The sequence below is a fragment of the Cyrtonyx montezumae genome, unplaced genomic scaffold (genome assembly GCF_038088225.1).
Source record: "Cyrtonyx montezumae isolate F1298 unplaced genomic scaffold, pur_monq_1.0 scaffold_6, whole genome shotgun sequence".
Lineage (NCBI taxonomy): Eukaryota > Metazoa > Chordata > Aves > Galliformes > Odontophoridae > Cyrtonyx > Cyrtonyx montezumae.
This window is the reverse complement of record NW_027072067.1, coordinates 4,835,339-4,862,514: the sequence shown is the minus strand read 5'-3', so window position 1 is coordinate 4,862,514 and position 27,176 is coordinate 4,835,339. Positions and strand designations below refer to the sequence as shown.

Here is a 27,176-nt window from a genome sequence, read left to right as displayed (position 1 = left end):
CTCATATTGCCATTTTCACTGTTGTTGTGATGGAACATAGACTATACGTAACACGAGACAACTCCCAAGACTTCTTACCTGCTGGCTTTACACTCATGTGATTCAGGACTCCTCATGCTTCCAGTTCATTGACTGGAATCTGTCTCAAAGAAAGCGCAGACAATTTTTGTTTCTCATTAAGATATATTTTTTAATATTTGAGCAATGCATAACGTTGTTTACACATTAAGAATGCAGCAAAGGCTAAAATCCTGCCTGCATCTTTGGAAGACTGTAAAGGTGCTACTAATAACATGCACTCATTTAAGGTCACTTACTCATTAAGATCACAAACACGCAACTCTTTTAAGATGTGAAAAAAAACCCAGCCAAACCAAAACCCACAACTACAGAAGTTGCCTGAATACAGCATGCTCCACTTCTCCTGTAAGCAAACAAAAAGTATCCTGTGACATTTGTATCTGAACCGTCAGGAGTCGGTCATCCAGCTGGCACAGCACGGCAACACCTCGCTGGATCCAGGGCTGAACTGGCCTATCCGCACTGAGTGCCAAAGCAATGACAAAGTCAGTAGAGTGCCCCGTGGTAGAGGTGACTGCTTTCTGCTCTCTTGTTTTGTAGAATGGGCAAACATATGCTTTAGATTTCTCTATACCCAATTTTGCAGCTTCAAAGAAAAAAAGAAACAAAAAAAAATCAGCAATACATTGTGTACAGCAGATAGGATGATGGGGACATAACCTACATATAAACAAAGCATTTACAGCAACATTCTTAAAGCTAAATAAAAATGCAAAATCGTTTGTGTGCCCCATAATATTCAGCTTTTTTCTTATTGTTTTCTTTTGTGATTTCTTCTTCCTTAAGAAAAAATAAAAAACAGCTCAAAAAACTAATTTAAAAACTAATTTGTTTTCAGGAATCGATGTTCTTCCGTGATTCTACTGACTTGGTAATTATTCAAAACCACATTCAAATTTGAAGGGTTGCATAATTAAAGCATTCTGCTTTCGTGTTGGGATTACAGTTGAGACACACACTTCTAATATTTCAGTAAGAATTGTGGTCCAGCAGCTACAGAACATAACTGCGACACAAATCACTGGAGATTCAATGATTCTTGTACACCTAGACTGTACACATGCAGCTTGCAAAAAAATCTTGTTTAAAATCACACACTTCTGAGAACAGATTCATCCATTGGAATGTACAGGCAGAAAAGGTGGAAGCTGTGTATAACTGCATATTACCCACATACAGCAAAATTGCAACAGCTGCAATATAAAATCTTGCTTAAGTAAATGAATAAAAATCAAGCATTCACTGCTCGTGATAGAAGAAAAAAAAAGTTACAGAAATTGTCTTATGGGTATCAAAGAAAACTGGGAAGAGAGAAAAACAACCTGAGCAAATATTGCTAAATCATGCAAAGTAAATCACTAAATCTCTATAGGCTGATTCAAACACCTCCTCAACATGAGAAGAGGCAGAAACTCAAAAACCATGTATAGTTTTCTTACCAAAATTGTATCTTTGTTTGTTTATTGATTGTATCTTTATTTGTTTGGCCAGTAACTGCACAGATCTGTAGAAGTTAATCTAAGTAGGCAATTGGTCAATTACATAACTACAGACAACTGTGAAGAGAGGGCCAGGCCTACTGCTTGCATGAGATGAGTCAACACAGCAAGCCCAGTTTTTTTACATAAAAGCCAAAGGGCAGGTGTGCATGCATTCTGGGTACATCTTCTGGGTACCTTTCTGAAGTTACAGCACATTTGAGAATAATCACACTTACTTGGCTTTATCCAGATGATTGGCATCATATCAAAGAGTAATTTGGGATACTGCTCAGCTAATACTCCCCTGGTGACAGAAAGCAACAAAATAGTTACTTGTGGTTTGGTATTGCTTTTTGCTTTTCATTTTCCATGCACAAACCAAGAGCTAGGACATGCTGACAACCAAAAACCTCATAAAAATGTAAGAATTGTAAAGAAATTTTAATTCTAAAGAAAACAGTCTTTTGAGTAGGGATAGCTGCAGAAAAACAAACAAACAACATCCCAAACCACCTGCTTTGAACATAAACTCCTGTTAAGACGACTCAGGATTAGACACCAAGCAGTCCAAAAAAGCCAAAAAATAAAAGGGTCTGTGCTTGAAACATACCTGCAGCTCAGGCTGCCAGACAACTGTATGAAATACTTGCATTCAACTGCAGATTAGCACATCACAACATTTCCAGCAGAATAGTATTTAAAAGAGTCACTTTTATTTTCTTATCTCGAGCCCAAGAGAAGAATGAAAACATTCTCAAGCATGCTACTGAAATAGCTTATAAAGTAACACTTATAATACTTAAATTTTATCTAAGCAACTAAGAAGGCTTACTAAAACTGTACTTAATATATTTTGTTACTGACTTGGTCCTGTCCCAGCGGGCTCCATCTAAAAATAATCCATGGATATAAACACCATCTTCTGGTGCAGTATCAGCAGTATCCTGAGGAATAACCTATAAAAAATAAGTGCTACACGTTAAGGAACTTCCACAGCTATTTGCATTCTTAAGTATTATATTAATTGCCAATTTTCAAAAAAATCTATCTATAGTGTGAGCAGAGTAGTTATGCCTTCCTTTGGCTTTCACACAAGAACACTGACAGCAGCTTTCTGTGGTTTGTCAGTTACCTTAACTGCAGGTTACAAAGTAAAGCTTGGATCACACAGACAAATGTTCACCTCATAGGCCATTTCTTTTTTTTTTTTTTTTTTTTCTTCAAGTGGAGGTCCAGGACCAATGACAGAACTAGTTTCTCCATCTCTCTTTTACAGATACTATTCACCTTAACAAATAATTACATGTATGTCTTCCAATGCGTGACGTACAAAATAAGCCTCCCAGTAAAGATTTACTTACTGTTTCCTACAGCAGTATCAGGTCTAAGCATAATAAAGTATATAATTATAATTTATCTGTACCCGAAATTCATATCCCAGAAGGTCAGTGGGGATTCTGTACTTCCTAGCATAGTTTTGCATAGCTCCAGTTAAACAATGAGAAATCCTGCATGTCAGTTGCTTACAGCAAACAAACAAATATTACTTTTATGATTAAATTTGAGCAATTTCTTGTCTATGATAAAGTCTCTGAAAAGTAAGAAATAAAATAAATCTGATATCTTGCAAAATTTTCCGAGACTTCACAGAGGCTATATTTTACTCTTCATAGGTGACACTGAGTCAGTACCATTTCTATTGCACTTTCAGTGTACAAATCCTATACCAGATATACTGAGGACAACTGAATTTTCTCAAACACTGTCTTCTAACTGACCACCCTTTCTATCTATTATCTCTCTGAAATAAGTTCCAAAGAAAGTTTCTGAGCTCCAGTCTTTTTCATTTTTGTATAAATGTGAAAACTAGAAAACCATGTAGGAAGAGAGGAAATTGCAAAAAAGCCAAAAGCAAAATCAGAGCTACTCAGTAAGTTTCAGAGAAGCACAGGAAAAACAGGCAGCCAGTGGTAAACCAGAAAGAGAGAAGGAAATTATAAGACAATATTATAGACTGCAAAATAACAGTTATGCAATTCACTTTGTGGCTCAAAATTTATTTTCACAAACCTTGTTTAAAAGTCTGCTTAAGCAGAACAGGTTCAAGTGATGGGTCCAGCTCTTCCCCAACTTTTTGCAGCAGGAGTTTCAAACTGAATGCAGTTCCCCAGAGTTCTCATAATAATCTGTGTCACTGATCTTGATAACACTCAGGTGGTTTTCTTTCTCAAAGTTCTTCATCCATTTATTTGCTTGATCTTGAGGATCAATCATTAATGGCCTAAAACATACAAGACAGTTTGCTCAATTCTTGCAAAAGTTTTTCAAAATTATAAGCCATCTTAAAACCCTCCCACATCAGGCTGTCAAGGAGAAAGTGACACAATTTTGATTTTGATTTAAAACACCACTGACAAAAGTGCTTCAGCACAACTTGAAAAGCAACATCCAAAGAAGTTGCAAAAAATGTTCCTAGGATTTTTTTTTTTTTCATAAAATAAACCTGAATGCAAAGTTCTTGCAAAATTTTGTTCTGCCTCACCACTGGAATTATCAGAATTATTTGTTTTTTGATTCATTTTATTTCTATAAACTCTGGTGATTTTGAGTTCCTGTTCTTTGCACTTTTTGAAGAGTCAACAATCAGTTGCAATTTGAATCTGAGAGGTTAGTACGTCAGCTGGTACAAGGCTGGGCTGTAGAAGCAGCAGGGCAAGACAGCTGCTTTAATGTCATTCAGCAAAACTGGTAGCCCTTCACTCTCACTCATTTCACCCACATGTATGTATTATATTCATATAAGTCAGGCATGAGCACCATCAAACACCTACTTTCACTGCACCACTCAGAGAAATGAGTAAGATCCAGAAAATGGAATGACACGTTGTAATCTAAATAGAATGCAAAACTACATTTAAGGCTCTTAGGAGAATACAGATAACAGGAAGATTACTAGAAGGTCTAACAGTGCTGTATTCCTACAGAGTGCAGACTATTTGCAGACAGATAAGTCAAGCTTCCACATCATTTTATTACAAAGATGATGTCTACTACATTTCAGTTGGAATAAAAGAAATCTAAAAGGTCCTGAAACAACCTTTTGTACAGATGTCTGAGATAAATATACAATATATATCTGATGAACTTTAAATAATCCGAATCATAAACATTCAAAGCATGAGGACTTCTTTGCAGCCCTAACACTGATTCTAACAAATGCCAGTAATAGGGCTTCCAGGTACAAAACAGAAGAAAAACATCAACAAAAAATCGTTTCCAAGAGCACTTCACTTTCTAAGAGCTTCCAGTAACTACATACACATACCCATCAAGTGTGAGACCTCTAATTTTTTGTATTTCAGTTCTGTGAAATATAAAGTTTCCAGGTGCACTTTCTGATATACTGTTTCCACAAAAGCTACACTGTCTCTACATATTTATTTCTGTTTAAGTGAAATCTAGTTTGGGTTGGAAAATTAAAACTTCATCACTTACCAACGTCTTGAGTTCTCAACAATGACCCCAATGTCTACAGAAAATATGTCAGTTGGTAAGCCAGCAGTATTCCAGGATCTTATTTTTATTGGGTCACACTGAGTATTACTCAAAGAGAAATTCTCAGAACAAGGGATATTTTTCTCCTGTAGGAAAAAAAAAAAAAAAAAGGAAGAAAGAAAGAAAAATGTAAAAACCCATCAACGTACTTCATGTATTATTACATCTATTACTAAATGACACTGATTCAAATTGACAGAGTGCACTTCCTTTTAGCAACTTGAGTCAGGATCAAGAATAACAAAACCCTGGAAAAGCTGAAGTTACAGTTTGAGTATTTAAATACATTTCCTTGCTGAATATCTTCTCTTTTTCTGTCTCTCCAAGCTAGTTTTGAGGGAGTTGTGTCTAGTTTTCTGTATGTTCTAAATATATTTTCCTTGATATATAAAGTTATTACATTACAACACCTTGAGGAACTCAGAGCAAGTGGAAAATCATTTAATGACCATATCTTCCATTGACTCAAGGCAGTATTCTGATTTGTTACAGTTTAAAGTAAGAGTTACACAGTTAGTGACACGATTCCCAAATCACTGATTTATGAATTATAGCATTAGCATACATATGTTGGAACTGTCCATTTGCAGACAGCAAAATCAAAAATGAAATTAATACAGAAATACAGGTCAAATTACACAGAACTGCAATTTAAAGTGAATTCTTCCATTCAAAGGTAAAATAGAGAAAATTCTGATGTTATATTAACTAATAACCAAGCCTCACAAAGTCAATATGTGCTCTCAATTTTGAATGTGCTACATAAAACCTCAAGCAAATTCAGTGATTTTGTGAAGTCCAAATTTAAATTCTACTGGTCCAGTACGAGGCATCTCACTCAATGAGTTTTATTAGGCTAGTAATAAACAAATGAGAAGGGATTTTAAGTCCATATTCATACATTACGAACAAGTCTCAGAGAACTGAAGTTCAAATTCTGTCTCTATAATAGAGCTTATGTCTTTAATCAGATCTTGACTTCTCTCCACTAAGGCCTTCAATCAGCTTCTCTGCCCATTCTAGCTTTTTAGCACACAGATCTACCTGGAATTCTAAACGAGCCCTCTTCAGTTTTCTCACTAGAAGTTCGTACCAAAGCAGCCAAATGATTTTCAACTGCTGTAAGTTCATCTCTCTTCTGTTTCAAGAGTGGCCCTGTCTCTGCTAAGGACTGCTGTGCTCCTCTTAAACGATCTTTCTTGGGTGCAATCATCTATTCAATTACAAAAAATACATAAATGTTTAACTCATCTTTTTCCATATTTATTATTTATTAGCAATATTAAAGGTCAACCTCATAAGCAAGGTAAGGATCTCATAGCACTGTAGGACTAGGATCAAAAACATACCTTTGCAACCCTGTCATACACCTCCATTGCCATAATCCATTTACATAAGCCCTCTGCTGCTGAGGAAGCTTAAGCCACTTTTGCTGGATCAAACTCTGGATTAGTGAGGTATTCAGCCCGAATCTTCCTCATGACAGCTGCCTGGATCATAAGTGCATTATAGACCATTAAAGTTTTCACATGGCAAAGGTTAGCTGCTGACATTTCAAATTACACCGATTGTCACTTCTCTACACCATTCTGATAATGAACTACTTAGCATTACTTAACATAGAAAACACTTCCCACTTGTTCCTGCTGATTTTCCTGTTACTGTTTGTGGTCTTTCATGTACTCATTCTAATCCTTTCCTTATCCAGTAAAACTGCCTAATTGCTATGTCATCCATGTGGTAGTTACCTAAGTACTAAAAGCTGTACAATCATAAGCCTTTAAATTATGTTGTTCCTTGATGCAAAACCTGCTGATTTCATTATTTACTATTATTTCTCAACACAACTTTGGGTTTCAGCAAAAAAAGGTGTTCCTACTGAATTAAGGCAAGATCTGAAAGAACTACACTGCTTGTAGCAACCTTTTGGAACCAGTTTTACAAAGGACAAAGCATATTCAATTTCTACTAAATTTGGCTAACTGCATGAATCATGCTCCTTCTATGAGGATCAAGGTTTAGCAGAAACAAAAGGAGCTAGTTCCTCATACCACTTAAGAGAGACATCTGGAGTGTTCTCTGAGAAGATCTGGCAATAAGATTTTATATAGTCTTAAGGGAACAAGAGAATTCATGGAAGAATGACCCAACAAAAGCTACTAAACACACAGAAATTATACCTAACTTAGGACAGCCTTCATATGAAGCACACAAGCATAGAATAACATTTGCAGAAAATATCATATACAATATTCCTGCTCTTTCCAAAGCACCTGCTTCTGGCCATTTTTGGACACAGTTAATGGGTAAGACCATTATTTACTCTGACAGTTTTAACTTTTAGATTTTCTTGAGATAATACTTAGAAATTGTAAAAATAGAAACACTTGTAAACAGAGGTATATTGACTTCTAATAAAAAATAGGCAGTACAGAAGCCTTAGAAATTCCCAATAGGGATTTTAAATACTTTTATTTAAATTTAAATACTTTTAAAATCCTTCATACAAGGGCCAACTCAAAGAAATTTGACTCATTTGCTGTGACCATATTCATCCCATAGAGATATCCCATAATCTTGATAAGATTCTTGTTCATGCTTAGCTGACAATTCTGGGGTAAATGTGGCTTCTTATATAATATTTTCTACTTTTTTTTTTTTCAGAAGGAGACATCTATATTGTAAAAACTACTGAAAAACAAGACAAAAAACTTACTGGAACATTGTCCTTGTTATACTCTTTCAAATCCTTTAAGAAAGTCATGTCACCAAGGAGTTTCTTGCTTGGAGCCCAGTAATCCAGAATCTACAAAATACAGTAGGAAATAACTTTTCAATTTTTTAAACAAACACAAAATTTATTAACTTCTTCTAATTAACTCATATGTATTTATAACTGATGATAATGTATCACAATAACACAGCAATGAAAAAGGGAAAACGTCTGTGAGATTAAATACTTCTCTTCAAACCATATCTAAAACCAAATGGTGACTAGAGAAGAATTATTTACTGTCAAGCAAATTAAATGAGCTCTCTTCGCAGGTTCCAGAATTCCCAACTCTGTGTGTTAGTCACTGAAAATGTCTGAGGTGTAGTTTTCAATGAAATAATCTATGGAGGTTGCACATATTTGACTAATGGCCCTCAGGTTATCTTATCACAGTATATCATTTTGGTATGCACAGCTTTCATTTGTTGGGTTAGCTGATGACAGAACAGTACAAGAACAGGCACCTCGAACAAGAGCAGGGCACTTTAAAAGCTGCCAAACTCTAGCACACTTCTTAGGAATGCTACGATTCCAAGAGAATCCTTCTACATTTTACAACAGAAAAGAATTTTGTGTTCTTGTTACCTATGAAGTGATAAAATCTGGATAGGGAGGTTTTCCTTTCATATTTCAAAAAGCAGAACAATCCACTAATGTTGAAGCCACATATGTGGGCTGTCCAGATTCACTGCTATAGATCTGCATAATGTTCAATGAGCTACAGAAACAATGATCTTTGAAAATCCAGTGAAAATATAGTATACAACAGTAAATATGGACTTGAGTAATATTTGCAGATCATATCAGGCTGCGATAACACCTGTCTGTTAGAGGGCTGATGACTAAATGAGGTGAGTTTCCAAGGTATTCATAAGCATATTTTACACTGTAATTAATGATGCAGACAAACGTTCTCAGCTTCCCAATAATAGCATAGTTGTGTGAAAGTCTGTTTCACTCTGCACACCTGACAAACACATAACTAAAAGCAAAGGAAGTTTCAGATAACTGGATTTTCTACTAAATTTAAAACTTTGAAATTATTACTGTTTATGCTCATATCTAAGTAATCACATGCACTTGATACGTCCTAAAGCTGTTGTGTTTTATGAAGCAAAATCAGATCGGTTACCTTTTTTAATTAACTCAGTATTAAGGAATTAAAGACACACAGGAATAAAAATATCTTAAAAGGATAGGTACCACTTGCAGTCATTTCCATGAGGACATCTCTAGCACAAACATCAATAGTAACCAGTGTAGTCCTTGTCTGCTTTGACAGCTTTCCTCTTACCAGCTCTACGATATCATTAAGTTGAAGCTGAAGTGTATCATAATAATCCTTTAAGCCCTGGGAGAAACAATGGTAGTTATGAAACTGAATGTAAGACAGCTGCAAGTGTTTCAGGCTTCTTTACAATAAATACCCTCATGGGGATTGCTTAAACCATTCTTCCAACATTCTTATAACATTTTTTTTTCCCATCAACTTCTCTTTTCATCAGTTATGCATTTATGATTTGAATCTCTGCTTGCTCTAAACAAGAACATTCAAATACCTGAAGCAAAATTATAAATCACTTGATAGAAATTCCATACCAAACTCATATACTGATGCTTTATCAAATTTTATTTTGACTGTAGAAAAATAAGATTTGATTAGGCAAAATGAGCTGAAATGAAAAATGAATGAAAACAATGCACATAGTACCTCTGGCTGACTGTGAAGAACTTCATGGACTTCACTTGTCCAGAACATTTGAGATACACACAGTATTGCTTGTCCAGGCCAATCCAGAACCCAACGTTTTCTCTCAGTCTCTAGATAAGCCTGAAAGGCATAAATGCAGTATACAAATACAGTGTCAGTGCACACACACAACAAGAAGGGGGAGTTCCGGTGGATAAAAAGCTCAGCAGGAGCCAGCAACGTGCACCTGCAACCCAGAAAGCCACCTGCACGTTGGGTTGCATCAAAAGAAGTCTTTCCAGCCAGTCTAAGAGGTGGCTGTCCCCTCTCTACTATGAGACCCCACTCACAATACCGTGTTCAACTCAGGGGCACCCATCATCACAAACCTGTCTGAGTGAATGCAGAGGAGGGCCACGAAGATGATCTGAAGGCTGGAGCACCTCTCCTACAGAGACAGACTAAGAAAGCTGATGTTACATAGCCTAGAAAAGAGAAGACTCCGAGGACACCTTAGAGCAGACTTTCAGTAAAGAGAACCTGCAAGAAAGCTGGAGAGGGATTCTTTATCAGGGAGAGTAGATTAGAGCATCAACTTTTTATTGATGTTCTTTGATACAAATAAGAAAAGAATACTTTCAAAGCGTAAGTGAACTTTTGAATGTCTTTACCCACAGATGTGCAATCTGATCTCAAATGCTGAGATACACTTAATTATTTTTCCACATTATGTAAATATTCAGTGTGCTAACTTCACGCTAATCTTTTCTGGCTCATGATCTTTGTTGAAGAGGGAGGAAACATTCTAAGTGTTTTCTTTCTTTCTTTCAATTAAATATAAAAGGCTAAATAATTCATTAAACTTAAATGACATATCCTTGAAACACAGTAATGCTACAAATCATTAAAAAAAATAAATCTAGTATTACAACTTAAGTCTTAAAGTAAACTTACTTGTCTTAGTGGCCTATAAATATAAGTCATGTTAACTTCTTCCTGATGCCATAACTTCACCTATTTGAGCTCCTGTGATCAGCAAGAATTTTAGGAAGCAGACAGCCTTAAAATAAAAGTAAGGTCTATTCCTCTGGGTACCACTGTTATTAAAATATTACAAAACTTACACTTCAAAATCCATATCATTCTTGATTTAGCAATAACATTGTGTACACTCTTCAGCATAATACCTTCTACTTGAATTAACCACTTCTCCACTTCTCAACAGTCTAACCACTGTTTGAAAGAGCTGCCCCTCTTCTGGCATCTGTTCCATAATATTCTCGGAAGAAAAAATGGGTTCCAGATAAAGCCATTGCGCTTGCACTTTCAGCCACTCATCAATGATTTCCTGAATTTGAATTAGGCAACTCTCCCATTCCTTAATAAATATTTAAAGAACATTACCTGAATATTTTCACATAAATAGAATCGAAGAAAATAAAAAGGGGATGCTGAAATGCTCCTTTTCCCAAGAAGAAAATAAAACACACCCAGCAGTCAGCAAAATAAGCAATAACATTTTAGCCATATTTAAGGTCTTTCACACACCTAATGGGCAAAGGAGTCCAAAAAATAAAATGTATCTGGAAATTAATTTTCCCAAATGCAGTTATCATTTTAATGCTATGATCTTTTACAAATGTAATGGTTAAGTAGCACTCTGTAGGTTACCAGTAACTTGTTTTTTCCAATCTCCCACAGCAAGGAGCTCTTGGTTTGCCATGAAGCTAAACCAGAGGTATGCAAAGAGAGGTTTGAACCTTTGTTGAAAGGAAGGCAGACAGACAGGCAAGCAAAAACACAGGCTCACGCTGCCTGGAGATTATCAGGAAAGTTTTCATCACAAAGCATACACCATATTTTTCCTTTCACGTTTCTCAGGGTACAAAAGGATTAAAACCACTTTCTATGTGCAAAGTACCTCACCAAAAGTTACACAACACACACGGAAACGTCAAGGAACAGCGTGCTCATCTTGCAAAACACAGCACAGCAGATCACAGAGTCAGAGAATTGTAGGGGTTGGAAAGGACCTCCAGAGATCATGGAGTCCAACCCCCTGCCAAAGCAGCTCCCAGCCCAGGCTGCACAGGTGGGTGTCCAGGTGGGTCCTGAATGTCTCCAGAGGAGACTCCACCACCTCTGTGTGCAGCTCCAGTGCTCCATCACTGCACTGTGAAGGAGTTCCCACACACACTTGTGCAGAACTTCCTGTGCTTCAGTTTGTGGCCATTTCCCCTCGTGTTGTTACCACACAAGGCTGAAAAGAGTCCAGCCTCATCCCTTTGCCTCCCAATCCTTAGATATTTACAGACGTGGATCAGAGTCTTCTTTTCCCAAGTCTGAACAGCCCCAGCTCTCTCAGCCTCTCCTCATAAGGGAGGTGTTCCAAACCCTTTATCATCTTTGTAGCCCTCTGTTGGACTCTTTACAAGAGATCCAACCAGCCCAGTATCCTGTCTCTCAAGTGGACAGGAGCAAATGCCTATTCAAGAGGTTGGAAAAGCTGTAAGTATCTTTTATGACATTATTCCATGTTTCCTGAGCCTGCTTGAGTTAGGACTTGCTAACAAATGGAAGGAATTAGGGAGGGTAACTGAAAACAAATTCTCTCCTGACCATAGACAAGGTGTTGGTACCACTACAACTACTCTAGCACTGTATATAGATAAGCAGGTGTAAAGTTATCCATTCTCTTCTGAAGTCTGCTTTAACAAACACTTCTTTCAGCCCTCAAAAAACTTTCTTGCCTAGAAGTAATCATTACAGCTCAAAATTTGATTCCAAAGCTGAAGACTAAATCAGAAAATGTTAATCCTTTGAATAGTAATGAAATCTTAATTTCAAGACATTCAGAAGCAAGGTTAAAGTCCTTAACTAAAATAGAGATTTCAAAGTATATGAACCAAAGCTCTTTTGGTTGCATCTGAATGGCAAAGGAGAGAAGAACCAAAACATGAAATGCAGAAGGAATTGTAACATAACACAGAAAGAACATAAGAAGGTGTTAGAAGAACTCCAGAGAGTCTTCATGAAATGCATTTCACTAATACCAAACAATAATACTGTAATACAATTGGTTTTTGCATGACAGTTATCACGAAAAACAAATGAAAAAAATTACTTTCAGTCATCTACCCTGATTTCTTTGTCATATGGTTTAATGAAAGGTGATCCCCTCATTGTCTGAGTTTTCACAATCTGGTCTTCGAGAACAGCTTGAATCTCATCCACTGCAGACAGAATATGAACACCAGTCTCACGATAAACAGTTGTTTCAAAGGAAATTGACTCCCAAGTTTCCATCATTGCATTCATTGCTCTCTCTGAGGAAAATTCCTATTATGTAAAAAGAAAATAATTTACTCTAGTTATTGTATTGTTGCTTTTTTTACAGTCGATTAATTCAATATATAAACTTATCCAGCTGAACAAGCTATTTTAATGTAACAGCATCCATCATTTTTCATTTTTTTCTTAATAATTACCTTCCTAGCGTACTGAAAGTACACTGTGGAAACAGTAAGGATGTAACATGGGACACAAACATATACACACTCACTGTTATAATCTAATAAGCCAAAGTCTCACCAAATCTCTTCCGTATAGGTGTAAAGACAAAAATATTCTAGCAGGTGATAAAAGCTAGAGACTTGACATTGTATTTGTCACAATCAAATCTTCATGCTTACCTTACTTGCACCCATGCCTAATAGCTTCAAATTCCTCCAAATAAGGGGCTAGATTCTGCTTCAAAACTTTTCTCAGAGTCGTTCCAGTGTCTGGTGTTAAATCATACCCTACTATATTTGACATCTGCTGCCAATGATGAGTTTGCATGTCAGGGTTGCACAAGACCTTCACAGTGGGAATATACTCCTAGTTGAAGAAAAACATTTATACCATAAAAATTATAACGTGCATTATTTTTCAACTTCTTTCTTCTCATCCCTGATGTGCATTTATGCCACTGCAGAAGACAATGGCATAAAACTATTTTCTGAAAAGTGCAAACAGATCCATTCAATTCCTCAGTAATTGCAGTAAATTATTGAAGAAATATGAAATTATGAAGCAAAGCCTCATCAAGAAAGTGAAAAGGAACAATTTTTCAACTATGTGAGATCAGACTACCATTTAACGTAACACAGCTCATGCCAAAATTCTCAACTCCATTCCTAAATGTTTCCCCAAAATACTTTTCCCCTTATCCATTTGCTCCTTAACAATCCACATCCCTCTAATTGCTATAAAATCTGTAATCTTATTTAAATAAACAGGACAGTACAGTGTGGGAATGGAAATTTGGATCTCTCTCTCTCCCCCTAAGAAAAAGAAATAACTTCCAGAGGTTACTTGCTTATGTTTGCTAACTTGCAGTTTGAGTGCTTGGATGGGATTCAGATGTCCCTGAACACACTGTGTCCAAACAGGAAATCTTGGTACAACAGTTCTCAGCATGTACTGTCTCATCAAGGCAAGCTTAACTGATGTTCTAAAGAACTGCAAGGCCATAATTATTCCTCAAGCAAGCAATGGCCTTCTGCTACATGGCCTTCTTTTTGAGGCTCGAATGGACAGAAAGAAGGGAAGATTTTGCCCAGGACCTTTGTGTAAGATTAGAGGCAATTTGGCACTGGTACACTATTCAACTTCAGTCAGTAGTTCCAGATGGGCATTACTTCATGAAACACTGACCTCCAAATCTTACAGAAAAACAGGTCTCTGACACTGCAGTATTTATCCCTTCTGAGAACTGAATTTAGCATTTATCCCTCAGCATTAATTTGAAATAACTCATCTTTTTTTTCCTCTTTCTTTACCTTAAAGTCTTTCATCTGCTCCAGAACTAAAGAACACATTGTAAGAATTGCATTTGGCTTTATTTCTTCTTCTCGTTTCTCTCCTACAGTTCTGCGTGATGGCTTTTTCAACTCCTGCTGCATTTTCTCTTTTTGTTGGAAGAGTACTGACATTTCGTATATCTCTTGAGAAAACTCATCAAGCTCAGCCTCCATGATTTCTCCATTGAGTTCCAAAAAAGCACCATCCATCCATCTGAGAAAAAGTCAATGGCAGAAGTACACAAACACTGAATCTTTGTTTTGCAATACAAATGGGGTCAAATTAATAATTATTTAAATGAAAACAAAGCTCTTATTTCCAGTTATTATCATTCTTCACAAAATACTAATGCATAAGTTAAGGGGGGACTGGTCATGCTCTTCCATGTATTTGTATAATGCTTTCAAATCATTCACATGCTGATATTAAGTAACTGCACAGACTGAGAAATATTTTAGTTTAGCTCTGCTTAGAGATCAATACATTACACCAAAATATATTAGGAAGGTGGATTTTCACTCAGGAAAAAAAATCATACTATCTTGACTATCTTGACACATCTTACTTTACAACTTCCAAACACAGTGTAATCATTTGAGCACATCATCACAGTGCTTTGTACAGACTAAAGTTGGTTTCATTACATACAGGGACCTCTCTGATTATATTTGTTACTCTTCTGGTATGCCAAATAGCTCACACTTGACCTCATTCTTCAGTCTCCCATATATCTTTTTCTGCAGAGCATGTCTTCTTTATAGACAAGTACAATCAATACAGTTAGAACAAAATACATGATATATCTTTATTGCAATGCAAACAAGTAAAGAGACGTTCAGTAGCTGAATTAAAATCAACAACCCTAATACATAAATTATAGTACCATTTAACTTAGCTTGCTAGTAACCAATAAACATTTACAAGAAAACAAAAGCATATTCTATACCTGACATGATCAAAAATAGCATGAGTATTTTCCATACTCCCTCACTTAGCCTCAAGAGTATATAGTACTGAATTACCTTTTTTCAGTTTGCTGCCATTTCAGTATGAGATGAAAGAGTTTCTGATATGGTTCAATCTCAATTTTTAAGTCGCTGAGGAGTGGGAAGTCAGTTAACTTCCATTTCAACAGAGTCTGTTCCTTATGAATAAAAGCTACTGCTTTATCAGCTTCTTGGATGCGTTTCTGTAAGGCTCCCAGGTCAGCTATGCACTGAAATTAAATAACCATATGCCTTGAGAAATAACTAACTAAGTAAATTACACTATCACAAAATAGGTATCAAACTATAATAAGCCATTTTATTTTTTACTTGCCTCTCAAGGGTAGAGAGAGACCTTGCAGAGAGATCTTGATAGTGAAAGGCTTTCAGCAACCACATGAAATTTAACAAGAGCAAGTACTGGACTCTGCACCTGGGATGGCAGCCTCGAATATGCATACACAGATCACAGGAAGAGAGGCTAGAGACCAGCCCTGCAGAACGAGGTCTGGGGACTCTGGCCGATGGTAAGAGGAACAAGACAACAGCATGCCCCAGCAGCCATACACAGACCATGTATTAGAGTGCATGAAGCACAGCATTGCTAGAGGATCAAGGGAAGTGACTGTCCATCTTTGTTCTCCTCTGGTGCGATCTCATCTCAAGCACTGAGTGCAGTTTTGGGTGCGATATAAGAAAAAGAACATAAGAAGGACATAAAAATATGAGAGCATGAAAAGGAAGGCTACAGGGATGGTGAAAGGTCTAGAGGGAAAGATGTCTGATGAGTGGCTGTGGTACAACCTTATAGCAAACTTTCCTTTGAGTCTGATGTTATTGCCAATATATTCTGATAAAAGAGCAGGGTGTTAGGATGGCTTTTAATTGGTGCTGACATTGTGACAATAGGATAATACACCTTTTAGTTCACATTTGTAAATAGAACTGATTACTTTAAATTCTTTCCACAAATCTCTGTGCATTAACAACTCAGAATATTTCTACCCATCGTACACTGAATATTAACCTGACCTGTTGCAGGCAGCCCAGTTCTGAGTACTCTTCGAATTCTGTCACAGTCTGTGCTAGCTTCTGTAATTCCACCATCAGTTTCTCAGATTTCTGTATTAGCTCTTGTTCTCCTTTACATTTGAACTCTTCAATCAGCTACAAAACAGTTGATAGTTTTTACAATAAAAAGCAACGAAGAAAAGGTTGTCAGTCTTTTCAATAATTACATTCATAGGCCTGTCTCAATTAACTGTTTAGCACAGAAAAAGTAAACAGCACAAGCTATTATCCTTACAATAAATACATTTCAGAAGAAGTTGCTTTTCATAAATCCCATTTAACCTCCAATGTTAGCATGGAACCCTAACCTCAATAACTGAGTTACAATTGCAGAAAGACTTTCTTCTGCAAAATATAAGGAAGTTTCAATTGCTACAGCATGAGGTGTAAACACTGACATCAGAAAGACTGGATGGAATACAGGAAAGAATAAAGAGATTGTCATCTCTGGGAGAGAAAGAATGCCAGCAAGACAAACATAGACAAGAGGGAGAAAAGAAAGTAATGTACAATCATAAAGGAACATTAGATGTCATGTCTCTGCTATTAGTGATTGCCACCTAAATAACACTGTTCCCACCATTTGCTCACTGACAGAACATAACATTGTTTTAACTAAATGCCTCTCAGTTCAGAGCACTGAAGTACACTAAGGGCCCAGCAGATATATTTTCAATGGTAGTAAATTGCACTGCAGTGAACTTTTCCATTCCTATAAATTACCTAGTACTGATCAGAAACAAATGAAGAGATTAGGACGTGCTGAGGGCTTTAAGTTCCAGTAACAATTTTCTGCATTTTCTTATTCCTCAAAAAAATTCTTTCATATAAAAATCTGGGAATACATCATTTAAGCATCTCCAAATCAGTAAAGTTCATGCTACATGTTTGGATACAGTTAGCAGCTGACAAAATAAATAGACCAAGAGAGATTAAAAAATTTAACAATTCAAAATATACCACAAACAAAGAAAATATCCTTACATCATCATGCTCATCAAAAATTTGGTTAACCTTCTTTGGCCATAGAAGAACTGTTGTATTCAGTGCAATGTCTTCAGGAGAAAATAAATACACATCTAAGAAGTATTTCATTTGCCTGAAGCACTCCTGTAATAGGTATCATAAGTCTGTGTTAGATACAGAGTAGGACAGAGGCATTTACAATGATATAAGAGTCTACATTTCACTGACTTTTCAGAACTGCTACTTCAGACAATTAAATATCAATATTCAAAACACTCTAAAGAAGCCACTCAAATCCCGGCCTCGTTTGTGAACTTCTTTAACATGACTCCTGTAGCCTGCTCATCTACGTGCAAAATGGTCAGGTATCATTTCAGACAATTTCACAGCATACGTTTTACACTTAAAGCCATCTTAGCAGCCCCCAAACCTGATGCACATCATCCCACCAGAGCAGAACAAAGAGGTTCTTATCAAATATGCTGACACGTTTTACACAATTTTCCAATTTTATTCCCCAAGCACACATGAAGGACTAGCACTAATGTATCATCTACATTCTGTATTCAATGTCTAATTCAACAGTGGATTGTCTCTTGTGCGTTCAAAGCCATGATATTTTATATAAGACATTCACTTCTCTACCCGTGTTAGCTTTTACACAAATCACAAACAGCTTTTTTAAGCAGCCCTGAAATAACCCTCTAGGTACAAACAGTAATGGGAATGTTTCACAATCCACTTCATTTTATTAAAAGCTGCGTTTCCTCAAGGACATGCAGAACACAAGGGAATGGGGAATAAGCAGTGTAGCCTGCTTCTCAAGGAAAGGCATGGTGAAAGATTAAGAATGAAGTAAATGGCATTTACCTCGACCCTTAACAAGAGGTCCCGGATACCTTTGGCTTTTACCTCCTTTACGTAAGCTCCTGTTTCCAGCATTTCTTCTGTGCTCTCAGGAACTTTTAACATGCGTTCTTCAATTGCTTCAAATTCCCTACATATCCTATAAAATTATTTAGTATATAAAATTACAAAATTGTAAGATTTTAGTTTGTCTGGTTTCAAGTTTAGGTTTCACAGAACAAAAGTTCAAGCTACTCTTGTATAGCTCCATTACATTATGAAATAACAAGGAATATGAACAAGCAAGCCTAGAAAAGTACTGTTCATAACTTACAATAAAAGGTTTATTTTGATTTAGGGGTGTGCTTTCACAACAAATGCTTCAATTATTTTTAATGACTACATGCACTTAAGCACAGTGTCATTACAATTTATACAAACGCATCCCTAGTAAATATTATTTTGTTTTCATAATATGGAATCACTGTAAAACAGGGTTATAAATTGTCCATTTTAACTCAACAATTCAATCAGACTTAATAAATGATCTAACCTACACCTGCAAATTAACTGTTTCAATCCAGTAGTAGTAAATCTGTCATCACCTCTGCAAACCTAGAGGTACTGACCATACATATAAGGGAATCCAGCCAGACTTTCCTTTGACAGTGCCTAGTAATAGTTTCCTCCATCACCTTTTGAGCAGAGGACAAAAGGGCATCATCTGGTGCAACTTCCATGCCATTTTTAGGTAGCCAAGAGCCCTCATTAAAGAAGAGTACAATAAACATGCATTTCTGCTATAGGTTTAACACACACAAACTTAACAAGAAGGACGTTCTACTTACTTGACATTTTCCTCTCTGTAATCTGCTACTATTCTGTCCATTAACATTTCTGCAAGGGCCTTTGCATTACTAAGCAAACCTTGCTTTAAATCCTCACAGTTCAAACAGATCATAGGGAAATGAACAATTTCTGGTAAATTCATTATTTCCTTCTTGAGGTTGAAGAATTCATCTATGATCTTCAAAAGAACATGAGATTTCACACATCAGGGTGTTACTAAAATACTTGGCTAAATTAGTAAGTATTACATATAAAAGAAAATAGTCATTTTTTCCCATTTAGCACAGACACTTTCAGGAAAAAAAGAAGCTTATGTTATAGGTTTGAAGGCAGTCAACATAATTTTTAGCTAATGGCTGAGCACCCGTTATCCTCTGTTCCCCTTCTATTATTGCTACATGTAGTAGACAGTAAATATTACATATAAAATATAGAATTAAAACTTACAGCAGTGTATTCATCAAAACTGTGCTGCTCTGCTTCAAATCTCTGTATTCGTGCCTGTGCTGTCCCATCTACAAGCCAGCCATACCTTTCAACTACAAGAACCACACACATTATATAACATATACACTGTACAGCAAGTTACTCTTTTCAAGTAAAGCAGTCGTTGGTTACACTTGCTCTTCTGTCACTCACCATAGTTTTCAAAATATTCCTTTGGACCTCCTAAGTTGTCTCTGATAGCTTTCTTCAGTGTAGATATGGCCCATGCACTGACATGGGTAGGAAGCTCACTGCTCAGAGTTGTAGTGCCTTCTGTCAGCCAAGAACGCATGGTTTGGACATTCTAGAAGAAGAGCAACTTCCAATTGTTAAATTTAATGATAAAAAACAGTACATATGAATATTTTAAAGGTAAGAAAACAATATACTAGAAAAGTATGAAGCCCTAATCACAATCAAAGCCAAGCACTTCATACGGACCTAACTCCAAATACAAAAAGTTCAGCAAGGAACATGTAGGATGGATCAAAACAATCTCAATTATCCAATCCTACATAAATTTGAATTCTGTCTTGTGTGCAATGACCATCAACTAAATCCAAAACACTTCTCTGAATGGACTAGAAGGTGTGATTAAAGATCAGTATTCAATTCATAGGGATGCACCTGAAGACCCCAGAAAAGCTGCCTTCCCCAGAGTCACACACTGGTTCCTACAATGAACAGATATAGATATTGCATGGATTTGTTATTTGGGGCTTTTCTTTTCTTTCTTTCTTTTTTTTTTAAGAAAGAAAAGGTGTGTCAGCTGGCTTCATTATTGGAGATCTTAATTACCAACACAAGTTTATGGTAAATCATCACACAAAGCGTTAATTAGAAAGATATTTCTATGCAAAATGTTAGTTCAGAGTATGTGCTGAAAAAGTACTCAATGTTAAAATCAAATACACAACAAATACATAAATCAGAAAGCACTCCCGAGTTTTCTGAACAAACCTGAGAAAAAAAATTATGAAGTTACCTTCTACCTAGTTTTCTTTTGTGGGTAAGTTTTCAGGCTGACTTGTACTCAGTGAATAAGCAAACCATCTGTGGACACACACAGCCTTGCAGCTTAAAACAGCAGACTGAAACAATCAGTATTCTATTTATAAACGTGTCTATTTTTCATGAACAAGGAATGGCAAAAAGAGTTTCAGAGCCCAGAGTTCTGCCGGGCTTTCTTGATAAAAACTGCAGAATCCTCATGGAAAACAGATATCTCAAGATGGATTTTGCTTCCCATTATCTTGAGAGTCAGGGTTCTAAATGACTAATACCTCCACAAAATGAGCCATTTACACATTTAAATAAAGAAAAAAAGCACACCTGGAGAGTCTGTCCTATACGATTCACTACAAACAGAATTGCTTCTTCCAGCTGTTGGAAGCTTGGGTAGAACTCCATGTGTTTTTCATCAAGAATCAATTCCACCTTAATTAAAGGTAGACAGCTTCTGTCTTCAGGATCAAACAGTTTCACAAATGCTTCAACATTTCTTACAAGTAGTTCTTTCAGCTAAGTAATAAAACAAATCTCCTATTAGTTGAAAGAACAGGAAGTCCCATCCTACATATCCTTCATTTGGCAAATCAAATGACCATTAAATGTATATTTTTAACTTCCCTTATATAAAATATAACTTTCTGAATACTTTACTAGATCAAACGCAACAGCTAGTTAGGAATGACTGCTTTAGCAGGCCCCACACCATAAAAAGTTCAGAGTTGTTTAAATTAAGTTTGATCAGGAGCAGGAAAGATTATTACCTGATTAGACATAAGTGTATCCACACAGTTGTAAAAAGAGTCGAGTTGATTCAGTTTTACACCACTCAATGCTGCCTTCTGGGAGAAGACACTGGCAACTCTTTGATACCATGTATTCAGTATCTTCTTTTCTGCTTTGGAACAGCTTACAGAGATGTCATTCTTCAAAGATTCACAGCCAATTGGCACTTTTAACCTTGAAAAAAAAGTTTGAGCCCACTGTAGAAACAGACTTTTTTTTAATGGAGTAAAGCAACACTAATGCTATTCTGTATTACAAATCAATTCATACTTATCAGAAAGCAGACTGAGAACCTAAGCATCACTCACACGGTCTTAAGATAAAAATTACTCCCACGCCTGCAAATAAAAAGCTACCAGGAAAAAAAAAAAGAAATAAAGATAATAAAGATCCAAGTTTGAAAATAAAACTCAATAGCTGATGAAAAATACTTTGAATAAGGAATTTGATCCAGTTCAACTTGTTCCTTAATGGACATCACAACGTAGAGACTAACTAAATCATGAGGAGACCTTAAAAGAGTTGCAGGAAAATCATGAACTATAAAAATGGCTGATATTACCAGAAATGTAAGGGAAAATAAAATACTTAAACTCAGGAGACAGAAGTTAAATGAAATGTGCCACATGATGAAGTAACTTGTCCAAATAACATTAAATGACACATTAAACAAATACGTTACAGAAAAAAGTGCCCGAAAGCAGATTAAATAATAGAATTCCAGAAGCTCTCTTGTTTAGCAGCTTCAAAAATCTATACTTGATTATTAACTCACCAAAACAGACTTTACCTGAAACTTACAAAATCCACTAAAAGAAAGGTAGAGAATGCTGAATAACCGAAATCCAGTAAAGTTCTCATTGTGGGGTGAAGGATGTGCAAGGTAGAAAGGATCCGTTTTTTCGCCCGGATAAAACTTTCATGCCATGGACTGGAAAAATCTAGGCCTCTGAATAAACAAAGAAAGAAATAACACCGAGCCAAGTGCTCAAGTAATGATTGAATAAAACATCCTTAAAGATAAACAGTAGGAATTTTACTTAGGTGCTATAAGCATATTTCCAATATTAAGCAGCAGAAGATAATCTAATTGTTCATATCAAATTATCTGCTCCTCTTGGACTTCTATTAATGTCAACTCCAAACTTCAACAACTGCTAACAGGAAGTGCTTACCATCAACATCTAGGTGGCAGATATGGTCATGTTCCAGAAACTGCAATTGTATTCATAAGTTCATAAGGTTGGAAAGGACCTATAAGATCATCTAGTCCAACCATCCTCCTATCACTATCCCTACCCAACTACTAAATCAAATCCCTTAGCACCTCATCTAAACGCTTCTTGAACAGCACTAGGGATGGTGCCTCAACCACCTCCCTAGGCAGGCCATTCCAGTGCCTGACCACTCTTTCAGAAAAAAAAATGTTTCCTCAGGTCTAATCTAAATTCTGTCTACCCGACTTCCTCTTCTGCTTCACAGAGTATAGCATTTGTCCACTTGATGTCAAAGTTTCCACAACACCACAGACAGAGGAAACCTTGCCACTGGGTGCACTTTCAGTGTGTTCAATACACTGCACAATGTTGCTGCCTGACAGTGAAGTGTTCTACACACACACACTTCATACAGTTCTATACTGCACAAGCATCTGGATGCTCAGAGCTAAAAGTCTCATTTGCAACCATTGGTGCTACCCTATGTAACTGTATGAAAAGTAACAGAACACGATCTGTGCTAATAATTTATAGTTCAGACTTTCTGGTAGAAGATCCTTTATAAATAGAAAAACTGTTTCATCAGGGGCCTCTGGAAGTAATCTTACACTGCAACTCTGTTCATGCAGCTCAGCTAGAACTTCTCAGGCACAACCGAGTGTGCTTTGCCAGTGGGTAATCTGTTAATTTAATCCACTCACAGTGGTAACAAAGGCAAAGGTTCATCCTCTTCGTCTTCAAGTCCTTTCACATTGGGCTGAATAAGAACACTTTGCACTAGGACAAAACAAACAAACAAAAACGTATGAGCACGTTCAATAGGCACTGAACTGCCTAAGTTGCTCTCCAAGATAGATCACACACACAGTGAGATGGAACAGGAACTGCAGCATTCAAGTCTTCAACAGTAATAAACAAACAACTGCAAGAAAAAAAACACCCCCCCAAAAAACCACATTTCCTCGAAGGTAACTCAAAATCACAGCTTTTGCTGAATCCCATACAGAACCAGGTCTTACTTCCCATCACTTTGCCCCTGTTCACAAAGGTAGATACACTAGTATTTAGATGACTACGAATTAATGGTAATCTTGTTCAACATAAATACAGTGGTATACTACAACTGTACCACAGATGATATTATGAAGTTAGTCACAGTGTAAATCTTTTATCTTCTTTAAAGTGTTTTTAACAAGATCAGCTTTCACTAAAATATTATCAAAGTGGTTAAATGTTAGCTTTCAGATACAATAAATGTAATTAAATAAGGATAACATAGGATTTCAAAGAAGTACATTTTAAAAACTGGAACTTACTGATGTTCTCTAAAGTTTAAAATTTCAAGTGAGCTGGACAAGTGATATATGAAAATAGTTCACTATCTCTGCACACTCTGGGTCCTCATTCAAGAGAGAATGCATCAATAAAATTACAGATATGCTTGTAGATGAACAGCTTAATAAAGCTGGTATTCTTGAAGCTTAAAAACATATTATTGCATATTATGCTATATATTACATCATATATAAATGTTGTCACATATATAATGTAATGCAATGTAATATATATCATATTATAGCTTATATGTATTGCATATACACAGCCATATCTAAGCTGTTAAATCTCACACACACACACAAATGATAGTACTGTGTGGTTTGTGGAACTTACCCAAATAACTTTTCATGCTCTTTTCAAAATCACTTCTTATCTCCTCTGAAAGCTGTTCAATTAACAGCTCTCTGCCTTCCTTGAGTGACTGTGGCACTAGTGTGAGTATGGAAATCAGCCACTGCTGCTGAATGGGAGCCACTGGTCTACATAACACTCTGCTCTTCATAAAGAGATAGTTGGTCTGAAAGGACAGTCTTATCAGAGGTCTAATGATGAACTGCACAAGTATTTATTGTGTTCAGTTTCACAGTGAAATCTCTTTTCATTTACCATTTTTTATAACTCGGGGCACAGAACATAATCACATCCTTTACATATTCACTGACTGGCACATTAATCCTACTCTGAAGTTGATAAAATGGTCTCAATGCTCAAACACTGAACTTCTCAGTCATTTCACTTGTTCCTCTGATTAAGCCCATGATTAACAATAAAACAGTTCAGAGTTCATACCATTGTTCTTTGGACAAACATTTGTTATAAAACAGAAATGGGATCTGGATCTCTACAGTCTTCAGAATGAGTTCACCCAGCATCAGCAACAGAAAGCAGCCTGCTTAACACAAGCATTCCAGTGCTAATTTAGGTTGAGGGTGGCTTCTGTAGACAAAGTGTTTTAAAAATTATACACAATACAATTTCAGAAATTATACCAGTATTTGTGCATGACTATTCCTCATTGGAATTGGGTGAATAACAGTAAGGAACGCTTTTTGTAAAGGCTACAGGATCATCTATGACCTCAACTGAACAAAAAATTCTGAAGCCTCTCAGAATATTTTCTAAGTGATGACCTTCAAGGAAGGTTTTGATTAAAACTTGAATTATCAATGGACATACACGTGCCTTCTCTCGCAGCAAATACTTTCCTTCTTCTAGACCACGAGACAACATTACCACTTTTGCTTCCTATCCTATTTTCCCCCTACAAGACTACTACAAAAGTTCTTCCTGCTTAGCAGGTAGAAACTCCACATGACACACTCAGCTCCTCTGAACAGCAGTATCATTCACTATTCTACTCTCAAAATGCAGAACCAAGAATTTAACTCACCATTTGTTCCTTCTGTTCACTGTTCATCTGTATAAAAAAGAAAGAACTCCTAATGTATCAAGTACATTAAGAAAATAGATGAAAAGCATAAATTTAACAAGTGTTCCTCCTCAGATTTAATTTGAGATATATTGGTATCAATTTCACAGGGACTACGTGAGAATATAAATCCATTCCTGAATTATTAAGAACTGACACAAATATCTTTAAGTGAACGTTAAGAATAAAAGCATTGATGTCCCAGCAATAAAGCACAAAATAAGCAACAGCAACATTAAAGAAATACACACTGACCGTGGCAGGGAGTTCTGGGACTGGGGCTGCAGGACCTCTGCGACGTCTTTCTTCCATGGATTCTAAATATACTTTTAAAGCTCCATCAATTCTAAAGTAAAGGGCACAGTCAGATGTGCGGCAAAAATTAAAATATTCCATTAAAAACGATGCAATTATCTTAATTGATGTAGCCTATCTTTTTCACGTTTGATCACTGAAAAGTGAAGCACTCTTTGCATATTCTGTCTTTCTCTCAACCACAATCAGAACATACACAGATGTATATTCATACACCCCTTGACTGATACCAAGTCACCAACTGCCCACTGCTCCTGTTGGGATTATACTATACTTTTCCTCAAACAACTACAACAGATATTGTCCAACCGTATTGTGAAAACAAATAAATATATAAAGTACACTGGAACTCCTGAAACTGTGGGAATAAATGGGAGGAATTACTTTTGGAACGACATACATACTTATCAACCTGGCAGCTGTGGTCCTCAGGCAGCAAGGCAGACCTCCAAGTTCACGTGCAAATGTATTACCATCAGTGACAAAGAAACCTTTGAGAAGTAGATCCATGTTTGGATCATTCGTACAAAAGAAATTAAGTGATCCTGACTTGGGCTCTCTTTGCAATTTCCAGCAAATACTTTTCAATTTTTAAAAATCTTGGATGGAAAATGTTCAGCATTGCAAAAGCGATGCAAACTATCTCTGAAATGGACAAACACTAGCGCTACTTCTCAAATGTCAAAAGTGCAATGTTTCTTTCACTTGAGCTTTAAGATTTCTTGAACTTCAACACTCAGCGTTTTACCCACAGTAACTGATTAAGCACTCTTTGCTGTTCTTTGAGTCTTCGGTATGTCAGCAGCTCTTTCTGTAACGGTGACAAATCGGATACAACCGACGAAGGCAGAACAGGGGGAGGAAACAAACTTCCCTCGGCCTTTTTATAGGGAGGTGCTCCATCTGAGCGCGGCTCCTTTATAACAAAAATGCAATACGAGAATTATACAATTATTCACGCCCAGAAAGCAACTTAACAGCGGCAAATACTAAGTTCATTGACAAGAGACACTAAATGAGGCAGCCTCGGGGTTTCCCACCAGCCAGGTATGACCGTGCCGGCCCACCAGCTGGACGTGGCACAGAAGGCAGCAGCCAAGCAGCCCGCCAACCCCCAGAGAGCTCCACAGCTCTGATCTCAGATCCTGTTCTGTTTTGTACCGGGGAGCCCAGAGCCGGACACAGCACTCCAGGCCAGGCCGTTCTCCGGCACTCTCAGAGCTGCGCTCTTGGCGCTACGGGGCCGCGCCCATGGCAACGCGGCTCACCAACTCGGGACCGCTCCTCCCGCGTCGGCGCTGCGGAGGAGAAGCCGGGAGGAGGACCCGAGCCCCCTCGGAGCGCACTCGGGCACAAAACGAACGCGAGGCGCGGGCACCCGTGGCAGGAGGCGCGCCCAGGCAGCCCGCCCGTACCTTGTCCGTACAACGAGCGCCCCGTCTCCCTCCAGACAT

The 27,176-nt window shown here is 37.0% G+C and overlaps 1 protein-coding gene across 1 annotated transcript; it reads right to left on the bottom strand.

Annotated features, from left to right (window-relative positions):
• Window positions 1-329: 329 nt before the first annotated feature.
• On the bottom strand, window positions 330-27,176 carry DNAH12 (dynein axonemal heavy chain 12). Its single transcript, XM_065749687.1, is given in 37 exon segments — window positions 330-667; window positions 3,633-3,712; window positions 3,714-3,742; window positions 3,744-3,843; window positions 5,058-5,203; window positions 6,084-6,180; window positions 6,182-6,330; window positions 6,467-6,607; window positions 7,834-7,923; window positions 8,692-8,797; window positions 8,799-8,834; window positions 8,836-8,857; window positions 9,094-9,241; window positions 9,602-9,721; window positions 10,061-10,065; window positions 10,751-10,958; window positions 12,719-12,919; window positions 13,069-13,072; window positions 13,278-13,459; window positions 14,404-14,638; window positions 15,448-15,641; window positions 16,444-16,578; window positions 17,467-17,592; window positions 18,319-18,454; window positions 19,143-19,321; window positions 19,591-19,682; window positions 19,783-19,933; window positions 20,962-21,150; window positions 21,402-21,597; window positions 22,214-22,372; window positions 23,342-23,417; window positions 24,312-24,495; window positions 25,369-25,395; window positions 25,663-25,753; window positions 26,475-26,635; window positions 26,835-26,957; window positions 27,138-27,176. Coding segments are annotated over 37 exon segments (4,638 nt in total). The 3' UTR covers window positions 330-386.